The 12,567-nt window shown below is 42.4% G+C and overlaps 1 protein-coding gene across 1 annotated transcript in view; it reads left to right on the top strand.

Annotated features, from left to right (window-relative positions):
* The first annotated feature begins 3,946 nt into the window (after positions 1 to 3,946).
* Positions 3,947 to 12,567, top strand: part of LOC116520989 (pituitary tumor-transforming gene 1 protein-interacting protein) — a 29,620-nt gene continuing 20,999 nt past the window's right edge. Inside the window, exons 1-2 of the mRNA XM_032235555.1 lie at positions 3,947 to 4,178; positions 10,729 to 10,781. Coding sequence (XP_032091446.1) covers positions 4,001 to 4,178; positions 10,729 to 10,781 — 231 coding nt within the window. The 5' untranslated portion in view covers positions 3,947 to 4,000. The remainder of the gene's footprint in view (positions 4,179 to 10,728; positions 10,782 to 12,567) is intronic.

Below are 12,567 nucleotides of genomic sequence, written 5' to 3'. Positions count from 1 at the left end.
CACAAGGCATCCACCCCACTCCCTCCAAAGTTGCCGCCATTAAAAACGCACCTGCACCCACCTCTAGGGCGGAATTGCAGGCGTTCCTGGGGCTGTTAAATTTTTATGCCCCTTTTATTCCCCACAAGGCCTCGCTAGCTGAACCGCTACATCGACTGCTTGACCGGTCAGCGGCCTGGAAATGGGGTAGCCGTGAAGCGCACGCGTTCGCGGCTATAAAAGATATTTTAACTTCATCGGCAGTCTTAATTCAATATAGCGATAAGATGCCCCTAGTCTTGACATGCGACGCCTCTCTCTATGGTATAGGGGCGGTCCTGAGCCATGCCCTCCCGAATGGTTCAGAGGCCCCCATAGCTTTCTACTCCCGGACACTTTCTTCAACGGAGCAGAACTACAGCCAAATCGATAAAGAAGCCCTGGCTGCAGTGTCCGGCATTAAGCGATTCCATGACTACCTTTATGGTAGGAATTTCACCCTTGTCACGGATCACAAGCCGCTCCTGGGGCTACTAGCAGGCGACAAGCCAACTCCCCCCATTTTGTCTCCCCGCATGACACGCTGGACTGAGTTTTTAACGGCGTATTCGTATACGCTGTTATACCGTCCGGGTAAGCAGCTAGGGCACGCAGACGCCCTGAGCCGTTGCCCCTTGCCACAGACGGACACAGCCCACGTGCCTTCTCTCTCTGTTTTGTCCATTGCTGAATCTGACCTCCCCGTCTCTGCTGCGGATGTCGCAGCTTGTACAAAGGCTGACCCGGTTTTATCCCAAGTAGCTTCATGGGTTTTGAGGGGTTGGCCCGCGGAAAGGGTAGCGGAAGGATTCCGACCGTTTAAAGCACGACAAGCCGAACTTGCCCTTCATGGGGGTTGTCTTGTCTGGGGGGATAGGGTAGTGATCCCCACAGCCCTGCGGGCACGAATCCTGCCTGCACTTCATAAAAACCATCCAGGCATAGCGCGAATGAAAGCTTTAGCCCGCAGCTATGTGTGGTGGCCCTTGCTAGATTCGGAAATTGCAGATTATGTAGGTCGATGCAGGATATGTCAAAACTCTAGGCCGAATCCTCCCATAGCCGCCCCCCGGGAGTGGGAAATTCCTAGAGGCCCATGGTCCCGTTTACACATTGACTTCGCTGGCCCCTTCCACGGCCGAACTTTTATGATAGTAGTCGATGCTTACTCCAAGTGGGTGGAGCTGGTAATCATGACCTCCACTACAGCAGAGAGTACAGTGAGGGCCCTTCGTAAGATGTTCGCCACACATGGGCTACCGGATGTGATAGTCTCAGATAATGGGCCCCAGTTTACCTCCACCACGTTCCAAGAATTCCTGGCCGAACAAGGAATCAGACACGCAGCCACAGCCCCTTATCATCCAGCTAGTAACGGCCGGGCGGAGCGCGCAGTTCGCTCAGCCAAAGAAGCCTTGGGCCGCATGGACCAGGGCGACTGGCAGGAAAGAGTGGCGGCGTATCTCTTGAGCCAGCACTCTACACCCTGCCCAACGACTAATAAAAGTCCTGCGGAGCTCTTGATGGGAAGGAGATTGCGAACCCCCCTAGATAGGCTACATCCACTTTACGCAGGGGATCCGCCGAGCAACCTAGGGGCCCTTCCTTCCCATACGTTTAAGTTAGGGGATCCCGTATGGGCCCGTTCCTTTTCCGGGGATCCACGGTGGGTTCCCGCAACCATCACAGCTCTGACTGGCCCCTGCTCCTTTAGGGCCGGTCTGGCCGACGGAACACAATGGAGGCGCCACCTGGACCAGTTAAGGCGACGCCTCCCCGCGGAAGCAGACGGCCCGAGCCTCTCAGACACTCGCTCTCAGCGTGAGCTACCCTTGATGACCTTTTCCCCAACGGACTGTCTCCATTCGGGGAACGGGGGACAAGCCGACTTCTCGGACAGACGTGCCTCATCCGGCTATTCCTTTCCGCGAAGCCCTTATCGAGACTCTGAATCCACATCCCAACCAGATTGCAGGGGGCCATTGTCGGACACTCCTGTTGCCACGGAGACGCCACCTTGGACAAATGGACACTGGGCACGGGGCCCCGGGCCAGCACCATCTCTTGGGGCCGCGCCGCAGACTCACCGCCCCGCCACGGACACGCCTCCGCCGGCGGTTTCCCCCTCGACGAAAACCGCTGGGGAATTACGAAGGTCGGGACGAGAGCGTCACCGTCCCACCTATCTACAAGACTATGTTTGCCCTTCCTAAGGGTACCTTGACTAGGGGGGGAGGGGTGTTGAATACTAGCGCGGGAAGTAAGGTCTCCTTTTCTGATTGGTTCTTGGGCGGAGCCGGTTTAACCCTCTCCCCGATTGGTTGAGCTACTCGACGCCCTATTGGCTCATTGTTCAAACTTGGGGGTATAAACGTTTGGCGCGAACCACGCCACGTTGAATCGTAGTTACTATGCTTTGAATAAAGGTCACTGCTTTGCTACACCTCTTGTCGCGTCCTCTCCTTTCGCTCCAAGATGCAAAAGAGTCAAAAGGTAGCAGTTAAAGATTTGTAGTTGTTTAGCAACTACAATTGGGACAGGCAATATAGTCATTAAGTAAAACGGTCACTTAATGAAATGACAACCCAGCTTAGGATCTTAAATCAGATGTCCATTGCTTTACAGGCCTGTGAATGTCCTAAGTGCCAGGGTCGATTGCAAAGTTACTCGCCACAGTTCTAATTGAACAATTGCTAAAGATTTGTAGATTTATGACCACAGTTAGGCAGAATCACAGTCATTTGTATGAAACGGTTGTTAAGCAAGGCACATCATAGAGTCATTCAATTACCACAATCCCAAAGTGCCAAAGAATTGAGGCCTTTGAACTATGGTGCTGGAGAAGACTCCTGCGAGTCGCAGGGACTGCAAGGTGATTAAACCGGTCAGTCCTAGAGATAACTCTGACTGCTCTTTAGAAGGCCAGATCCTGAAGATGAAACTCAAATACTTTAGCCACTTAAGAGAAGGAAGGACTCACTGGAGAAAAGCCTAATTCTGGGAAAGACTGAGGGCAAAAGAAGAAGGGGATGACAGAGAATAAGGTGGCTGGACGGAGTCACCAAAGCAGTAGGCATGAGATTAAAGGGACTCCAGAGAAAGGTAGAGGACAGGAAGGCCTGGAGGAATGTTGTCCATGAGTTGGACAAGACTTCGCAACTAACAACAAAAGAGTTTGCACTAATTGACAATGGAAGTCCTTGTTCATATTTCCTTCAAACTAACTCCTATGATTGGGGGTGGGGTGGGGAGATCATAGCCATATAGGTTCAGAATCAGCGTTGAAGCTCTTTATAAGGCAGTAGCAAAGAGTTTGAAAAGAATGAGAAAACTTAAGAATTCTTTTAAGGTTTTTTGTCAGGCAAACTACTAAATGAGAACTTGCGTGAGGTTTGCAATTCACATCAGTCTCAGAGATCAAGTGCTGAAAGCACTGCGTTAGGTAATCCTGATTTCCACCAACGAAAATTATGCTCCAACCTGTCTCCGTAAAATACGTGATCTAGGTGCGCTTCTCAACGCCAGCAACTTTAAAATACGTGGACCTCAACTCCCAGTTCCCCAGACAACAAGCAGAGTTTCTCAAACACCGCTAGGACTTTAAGAGGAACGCAATTCAATTCCCGAACCCACCATACTGGCTGAGGAATTCTGGGGGTTGAAGTCCATCCCTCTTAAAGTTACTGAAGATGAGAAGCGCTGCCCAATAGAAATAGTTCATGCAACCCGCCACCCACCTTATTTACAGCACAGCCAAAGATTTCCCCGCCCGCTCACCCCCGCCCCCCGCTCATCCTCCATTTCTAGAAACGGCGCGACGAACCGAACGCGCGCGAGAGAGGAAAGGAAACCTGCCCCCCCCACAACGCATCAAGATCACGTGGGCGGTGACGAGCGTTCTTATTCGCCCAGAGATCTGGGCGTTTCCCACATTGTTAAAGTACGCTTGCGCGAATCAGGGAATAAGTTATCCTTGAATTCTATGGGAGCAGGTGCCCGGAGGAGTTCGTGGCTTGTCGGCTTTGCGTTAGGTGAATCGATGTCGGTGACCATGGCCTGCGGGAAGCGTCTCTGGACTCTGGCCGTTCTATGCGCCTTGCTATGCCTTTGCCCGACGATGGAACTGCACTCGACATCCCCTTCGTCGACTCCTGCTCCGTGTAAGCGAGGAGCGGTCCCGCCTCCCTGTTCGGGCGCGGGGTGTGGGGGTGCATTGCGGGACAGGGAGTATGGGCCGCCGCTCAGGCTCGGCTTCCTTTCCCGCCTCATGTGCAGTTCTTCGGCGTTTGGGAGGGACTCCTTTTCCCATCCCGCTTCTCTCGGCGTCCATATTTCCTGAGTACCGGAAATTTCAGGATACCGGCGCTTTTACCCCCGTTTTCCTCTGGCGGAGGGGCGTCTTGCAGATGTGGGGAGAAAGTCGAGCCCCGTTCTTACTGGCTGGGTATTTTGGGAGTCTCAAAGCTGATGGCTCTGGAAGTGAGGAGGGTCAAGAACTTTGTGTAAAGTTTTTTCCTACATTAGCTGACTCGCCCCCCCCCCAGCTGTTTAAAAAATAATCTGCTATAATCGTATTAAATCCCTTCTGTTTTTTACAGATGAACATCCTTTCCAGTAACCTGGTTTTATCATTTACTTTGACCTAAACATATCCTTGGATGCAGTTCCTGCTCTTGTATTGTTTTCCCCACAGATTTCTGTGGCCTCCTCTATTAACTCCAACCTCCAGAACCTGCAGTGCTCTCTAGCTCAATTAATCTTAATTTCAGTGCTCATCAGCTGGTTACAATTAACACTCAGAATAACCTGGGCCTTCAGGGTTGTGGAAATGACATTCCTCTTATAAGAGGATGATTTAACTGAAACTCCTGCAGGAGCTTCTGATTTTATTGCAAGTGGCATTTCCTATATTTTCCACAAAATGGTTACAACTGAACTAGACACGGTATTATGGATTTGAAGCTGACTTTGTTGTAGGTATTTTAAAATGTAAAATCAGGCATATGTGACACTTTAGGACTGGTTGAGGGAGGGATTTTATTTACCACTCTAACATTTCTGAATTAAAATATCTGAAGGTGCTGTTAGTCGTAGCATGAGAGAGTTAAGCATTTTAAGTTCTAATTTATTAAAGATCTGATTTTTATTTTGTAGTAACTTGTAGCTTATTCAACCCTAATAGATTTCTTTTAAAAATATGAATATTGAACATTTTCTTTTTTGAGTTGATGGATTAGGGCAAAGAACTATTTAATTGTCATGATCATGTGATTCATCTGCCTTAAGGTCTACAACAAGCCTTTTCATACATTGGTACAAAAGTCTCCAAGGTCTATGAATAGTTTCACAGTATGTCATTGAACTAAATGTATTAAACACTTTATTGAAGGACACTCTTTGCTGTTTCACTTTGGCTGCTTATCTTGCAGGATTTTATATTAATCAGAACATCAATATTGAGTTTGGTTGCTATTGAACAACAAAATATTAAGAGTTAATACGGGACTTCCTGGGGGCGTGGCCTGTTGCCGAGGAGGGCTCCACCGAGCTCCTCAGAGATCTGGTCTGTATATCTAAATAAGATCATAGATAGCACCCCTTTTTGGCTAAGAAAGGGGCAGGGAGGGTAGCTCCGTAGACTAGGGTCTATTCGTAAGCCACAGCCTTTTTCTTTTTTTGGCTGTGGAAGAGATTAGATCCAGCCGAAGCGGAGCTTTTATCTCCGGCCAGTTCTTCTCAGCTGCCTTTTTTTTTTTTTTTTGGCAGCCCCAGACAGGCTAGCCCCCCCCAGGACAAAACAAAGTTTTTTTCAAGCTAGATTTGATACGGGAGGGTACCACCCCTGTGAGATTTATGCTTTTATTACTATCTTAAATACCAGCACCATTCGTCTTAAAGACTTCTTTGTTTAAATAGACTTCAAAATGGCGATTTCTCTCCGTGGATGATTACTGGATGTACTTAGCCGGGCTTATCTTCCTGCAGACCGCTCCTTAACAAAATAAACTCTTTTTCTTTGGAAATAGAGGGGAGCGAAGCGCTGCTTACTTGTTTATTTATTATGGCACCCAGATCAAAGAAGCGTCTTGCTACAAATGTGTCTAAAGAATTTAAAGAATCTTTTTTGGAAACACAGCCTTTGTCTCCTACGCCCTCTACTGGAGAAGTTTTAACACAGGAATATCTCTTTAAAATCTTTGATGCCTTTAAGCAAGAACTTAAGGAATTTGTATTGCAACTTTATGATGATCTAAAATCTAAAGTTAATCAAATGAAGGCGAATACGTTTGCAGCCGTGTCTGCCCTGTCGGATTACTCTGCTGAAATAGAGAACAAATTGGAAAGTCTGGAGAAGGCTAATTTTGATTTGACTACCAATATTCAAATTTTACAAGAAAAAATTAGAAATAACGAAGAACAGCTTATGATGCTAAATTTTGATAGGAAGGCATTTTCAATAAGAGTCAGAGGATTCCGTGAAAAGGAGCAAGAGAATTTGAAACAGACCTTTGCTGAAGCCTTCAGTCATGCGCTGGGAAGCCCGGGACTTAACTTTGATTGGCAGATTCGGAAAATCTATCGCCAGAACTCATTGATAGCGGAACAGCGACAGCTCCCGAGGGATATAATTATACATTTCTCTACAAAAGAATCTAGAAACGCGATTGTGCAAAAGTTTCATAATAACAGTCTCCGAGTTGATGACCAGGACGTGATTGTCTTCAAAAATATACCTTCCCAGATGTTGAAAGCAAGAAGGGACTACACCTTTTTAACTAAAGAGCTTAGGAGTCAACAGATTCGATACAGATGGGAGGCCCCTGCCGGCATCACGGTTACATTTGAGAATCAAAGATTTCGTCTTAACTCTGTTTCAGAGGCTCAAGATTTCTATTGTAGGATTCTGAAGGCGGGACTTCCTGATGCGCTTGGAAGAGAGGAGAGACAAGCGGAAGGAGAAAGCAAACGGCTGGCCATGCGGCTGCAAGATGGAGGGGGTAGCCCCTCCTCCCTCGGAGAAGCAGAAGAACGCAGATCGAGAATTTAGATACTTCAAAAGACTTCCTAAAGTTGAGGACTGAATGGGGGTTTGAGACCTCTCTCCGGTAGAAAAAGTGGACTAATTTTTATCAGAAGGGAAAGCTGGGTGAAACTACTTTGAGCTAGATTCTAAAGTAACGTTAGCATAAATTTGATAGTGGTTAAAAGAATGCGGAATGATTTATGTTGTTTAAACTTTGTTAGATGGGACTATTTTAAAATAGAAGGTTAACTGACTCCTGCTGAAAGTATTATTTGAATATGATCCATGCTATTTAACTTTTATTTGAAGGGAAAGTTGGTTGTAATAGTTTTGAGTTACATTTCAAATAAACGCTAGTATAAATTTGATAGTGGTAAATATTAGACAAGCAAGAGATGAGGGTAAAATGCATGTGGAATGAACTACGTTATTTGAGGTAAATACCAGACAAGCAAGGGAAGAGGGCAAAATTTATGTTGTTTAAAGCTTATTAGAATAAGAAGCCGCTTGGGATTATCTTAAGATAACTGTAAAAAGAATGCGGAATGATTTATGTTGTTTAAACTTTGTTAGAAGCGACTACCTTAAAATAGAAGGTTAACTGATTCTTGCTGAAAGTATTATTGGAATATGTGGAATGATTTATGCTACAAATCGCTCTGAGTTATATTTTAAACAAATGGTAGTATAAATTTGATAGTGGTAAATATCAGACAAGTGGGGGATGAGGGTAAAATACATGTGGAATGAACTAAGTTATTTAAATTCTATTAGAAGGGGAAGTCGGTTGGAATTATCTTAAGATAGAAATTGATTCCTGTGTAAAGTAATATCTGATCCACGCTGCTTAACTTTATTAAGAAGGGGAAATCTGGTTAGATTATTTTGAATTACTGTTTGAAAAAGGGGTAAAGAAAGATCACTTACGTTGTTTAAATTTTACTAGAAGGGAAAGTTTGATTACTTGTCTGTAAAGTTATATTTGAATATATGGCATGAACCACGTTGCTTAAATCTTATTGGAAGGGATCATAAGGTTTAGGAAGGGAACGGGAGAGCCTACAGAAGGTCGGGGTAAATAGCAAAGAAGTAAGAGATGAGAATAAAATATAGATAGAATGATTTATACTATTTAAGCATAGATAAAGATGGGGGGCTGAGATCAACACAAAGAGTGGTTTCTTTTTTTCTTTTTTTCCTTTTTTTTTTTTTTTTTTGTGTGGTTTTGTTTTTTTTTTTTTTATATATTACTTTTATTTTTTAATCCATATGTATACAAGATATTTTAGATAGAAGGTAGTGCCAGGTGTGGGCCCTGGGAAGTCGGGAGGATTAGGGATGGGGATTGTGGGGGGTGGGGTGGGGGGGTGTTAATATAGTTTTAATAAGAACAAGAATGTATTTATATACGGTGGTTCTTTTATATACGGTGTATATACGGTGGTTCTTTTTTTTATTATTATTATTATTATTTTCCTTGGTTCACTTTACTTTTATCAGATCAAACAATACTCGAATAAAGGCATACACCAAGGAGGGAGGTAGAGGGAAGGAAGAGGGAGGAGTAAGGAAGGAGTAAGGGGAATGTAAGGAGTAAGAGGAATGTAAGGAGGGTGTCTGGGGAGTAAGGGGAGAAGGAAGGTTTGAGGGGAAAGGGAAGTAGGAGGGGAGTGTTAGAGGGAGAAAGGAAAGTTGGAGGGGGTAGATGGGGTGTATGGAGGATGCAAGGGTTAGGTGGGGTTGTGAATGATGAGTTGTGTTTCCTTTTTATTTGTTCGTTTTATTCCCTTTTTCTTTTTTTTTCTTTTCTTATAGTAAATACCCTGTATATAAATGATTGCAAATGGAATGTGAAAATTGAATAAAATATTTTATACAGAAAAGAGTTAATACAGAAAAAAAGTGAAAAACTAAGCTAAAAGTGCAACAGGAAAAATAATATATATATATACAGAATGACTTCTTATATTCTTCACAACAATTATAAGAAAAACATTTTAACATGTCTTTTAAGTTATTATTTTCTTTCTATAATTATCAATAAATAAAAATGTTATTAGCAATTTTCTTTAAGGAAAAATTATGTCTTCCATTAGCTATGTCTCTTCCTTTCATAACTGTTTCCTGAAAAATTGGTTCAGATTAGTTTTAATGGAAAGCAGACTAAATTTGACAAGAATATACAACTATAGGACTGACACAGGCAGAAGGTGGCCTGCTTGGGGCAGAAAGAGGACCACATTTGGGATGTGCAGAATTGAAGGGGGGATGTTGATGCAAAAAGGAGTAAGAGTATTACCTCAGGAACCCCCATCTGGGCATAGCTCTTGGGGTGATGGATAAAAAATGCCTCTGCAGAAAGATCTGTGAAGATTCTCAATCATCAAGGTCATGGTTGTCCTAAAGATGCGTTTTTCAAAAGGCAGCTTGACTTGTGGTTTTTTTTCTTTTGAAAATATTTTGTTTCTCATCCAAGAAACCTCTTTAATTCTGGAAACTTCTTGGATTGTAAATGAAATGTTTTCAAAAGAAAAAAAAAGGCAGCTGCTTTTTGGAAAAAGCATCTTGGGATTCTGAAGAGACTGCTTGAAGGAGAACGAAGCAGCAGGATTCAAGGGGGAAAGTGGAGCTGCCAGCTGCTGCATACAGATTGCAACTATCTTTTATTGCTTGGGCAAGATGGTATTCTACTCTCCCTTGCATGGAGAAACATGTTCCACTTTGCCAGGGTTTCCTGGTAGATAACCACAAAAAATTCTTTTCAGCTTGTGCTCTCTTTTCCCAAAACAGTCTTGGTTTAGTACTCCAACTAGTGACTCTAGAGAACAAGGGCTTTGTCTCTGCCTCATCCTGCCCTTTCCCTCCCAATGTGGCAGCAGTGGAAGGATGCTCTTGGAAGGTGGCAAGGAGATTGAAATCTCTGCTTCTCCTTATCACATTGACTGTACATCAGTCCTTATTTCAGTTAATGTGGGTGTCAGTGAAACCTGATCTAGAGGCCATTTAAAGTGGCTTGAGTTTTTTATAGTTAAAAGTGTTGGGCAGGAAAGGGAGGAATTTCAGAACGAAAAAGGCATGTTAATCTGCCTATGACATGGCAGATGCAGTCTACTTTTATGTTCCTCTGTAGTTCTTGGATCACTGCGTTTCTGCAGAAGTTTCCATTTAAAATATATATCAACTATTTAAAATACCCAAGCAAAATGTTGTAAAATTGTAAGTATAAGTTAGTCTTTAATGACTTTACACGGAAATTTTCCTGAAATGGTTGCAGTTCTTAAGACTTCTGTGGCTAAAAAAATCACTAGAAAATGCTGCTTGCAATGTTTGTAAATATTTTCATTTTTTTCTAGTTATTATTTTCGTATAACACTGCAGATATACATTGAATATGCTTCACAACTTAACTTTGAGCATATTATGTTACAGTTTTGGAATTTACTATAAAATCTGCTTTGCTACTCAATAACAGTGCTTTATTTAGATGTACTTGAAATTTATGTAACAAAAGTCTTCCTAAAGCCTAGAATCCTGAAAAGCATTCGCTTTTGAAGTATTTATATATATTTGAAATTTTCACTGTCTAGAACCTAAAAGCCTTTGTTTCTGTATCTGTAAATTTTTGTCAGAAAATCTACAACTTTCAGATTTAAACTTTCTCTTCCATTTTTTTATTCTTTTTTCAGCATGTTCTGAATTTACTGGAATGAAATGTGAAGCATGTATAAAAAATACTGCAGTAAGTATTTTCATTTTTATTTAACCAAGGGAAAAATTTAAATATTTTTTCTGTATTTTATGGGCAAGGACTTTTTTTAAAAATGCAAACATTTTTTTGTTTGATATCAGTAAACAATAGGTCACGGGCAACTATAAGACAACAACATTTAGAACTCAGTGACTTAAACATTTTCAGCCTACAGTGGTGGGCTTATATGAACAAAAGACTGCAGATAATATAAAGATTGCTATATTTGGCCACTGAGGGATAGATAAGAAATCCAAATTTTCAAAGGGGGTACAGATGCAAGGAGAGCACAAAAGGTTTGAGATCTGGCTGGTTATAAATTATGAATTTGTATTTCTACCTCATTCAGCAGTTGTCAGTTCTCTGTTATGGTTACCATTCCTTAGAATACAATAAAAATGCAGTTTTGAGTTACGTTTCTTTTTATCTCTGGTAGCTGACAGCTTCCTGCTGAGTTTTCAAATGTAAAGAAGGTGTCATAAATATTTTTGGGGAAAAAGCTATTTCATTGCTAGGAGTAAGCCATTGGTAATTAGTGATTGAAACTTCAAATTTATTCTTCCTGTGTGGGCTCCTAATCCTTCTGTTGAAATTGTGTTAAATCACAATTTCAGTTTTACCCAGTTGGTTGTACAAGCTGTGATTTGTTACCAAATCTTAATATATTTAATTATACATGAAGGCAAACTGTAAAAAGTCTGAAAGGAGGAGGGGGTGGGAATCAAGGATTGAGATAAAAATGAATTTGTAAATGATTTACTAAACATGGCTTGTCATAACATGAAAGAAAAGTTGTCTCTCTGAATTCTATAAACGAATGTGTTGAATATGCAATGTATTTTAAAACTGGAGTAAATGTGACTACAGGTAATCCATAACTTACAACTGGTTACTTATGACCTGATTTTGAAACTACAATAGATGCAAACCCATCGAGATTACTGTAACTCTTGTATTTCTGCCGCAACCTTCGTAAATACATACTAGTTGCAAAATGACAATTTTCACTGGAGATGCTGCAATGATTCAAAGTTACTTTTTTAAGGTGGCACGCCGAGCCCTTTCTAGGCATGCACGCCGTTGCCAGCTGCTCTTCTGGTTTCCGGCGTGCACGTGCTGGTCTTTGCACCTGCTGGAGTGCCGGAAATCCAAAGACCAGCTGACGGGGTGCATGTACACGCCGGCCACCTGATCTTCATGCTCGCCAAAGTACTGGCCACTAGTCTTTGGGTTTCCGGCACTTACAAAGATGCACACACCGGCCAGTTGGTCTTCAGGTTTCCAGCACTCCGACAGGCGCAAAGACCAGCTAGTTGTTCACTAGGACTCCAAGATGTGTCTCACAGTTACTACTATTCAGCAAGGTACCACATATACTCTACCTGTGCATTTTGTTTTTCTTGCCTAAATGTTGAACTTTACTTTTTTCACCATTGAATTTCATTTTGTTAGCTAGCGCCCAATTTACCATTTCGTTAGATGGTGCCCAACCTTAACAATTATCTCACAATGTTTGCTTAACAACTGCAATAAAAGTTGTAAAATTGGATCCAGTCATGTGATATCCGGGTTGACAATTGTAATGACTTATGACTGAACTTGTGAACAATTACAGTCATAACTTGAGGACTACCAATATTGTGTATTTTTTAATTAAAAATAAATCTCTTGGCATGAATTCATTTAATGGTTATTTCATGTCTAGGTGAATTCTGATAATGGCTTAAAATCAATATTGATTTTTATTTCACTTTCCTGAAGTTGGATTGTGAACTGT

This window comes from Thamnophis elegans, chromosome Z, assembly GCF_009769535.1.
Source record: "Thamnophis elegans isolate rThaEle1 chromosome Z, rThaEle1.pri, whole genome shotgun sequence".
Lineage (NCBI taxonomy): Eukaryota > Metazoa > Chordata > Lepidosauria > Squamata > Colubridae > Thamnophis > Thamnophis elegans.
The sequence above is the reverse complement of the archived record's forward strand: the minus strand, read 5'-3'. Positions and strand labels throughout refer to the sequence as shown.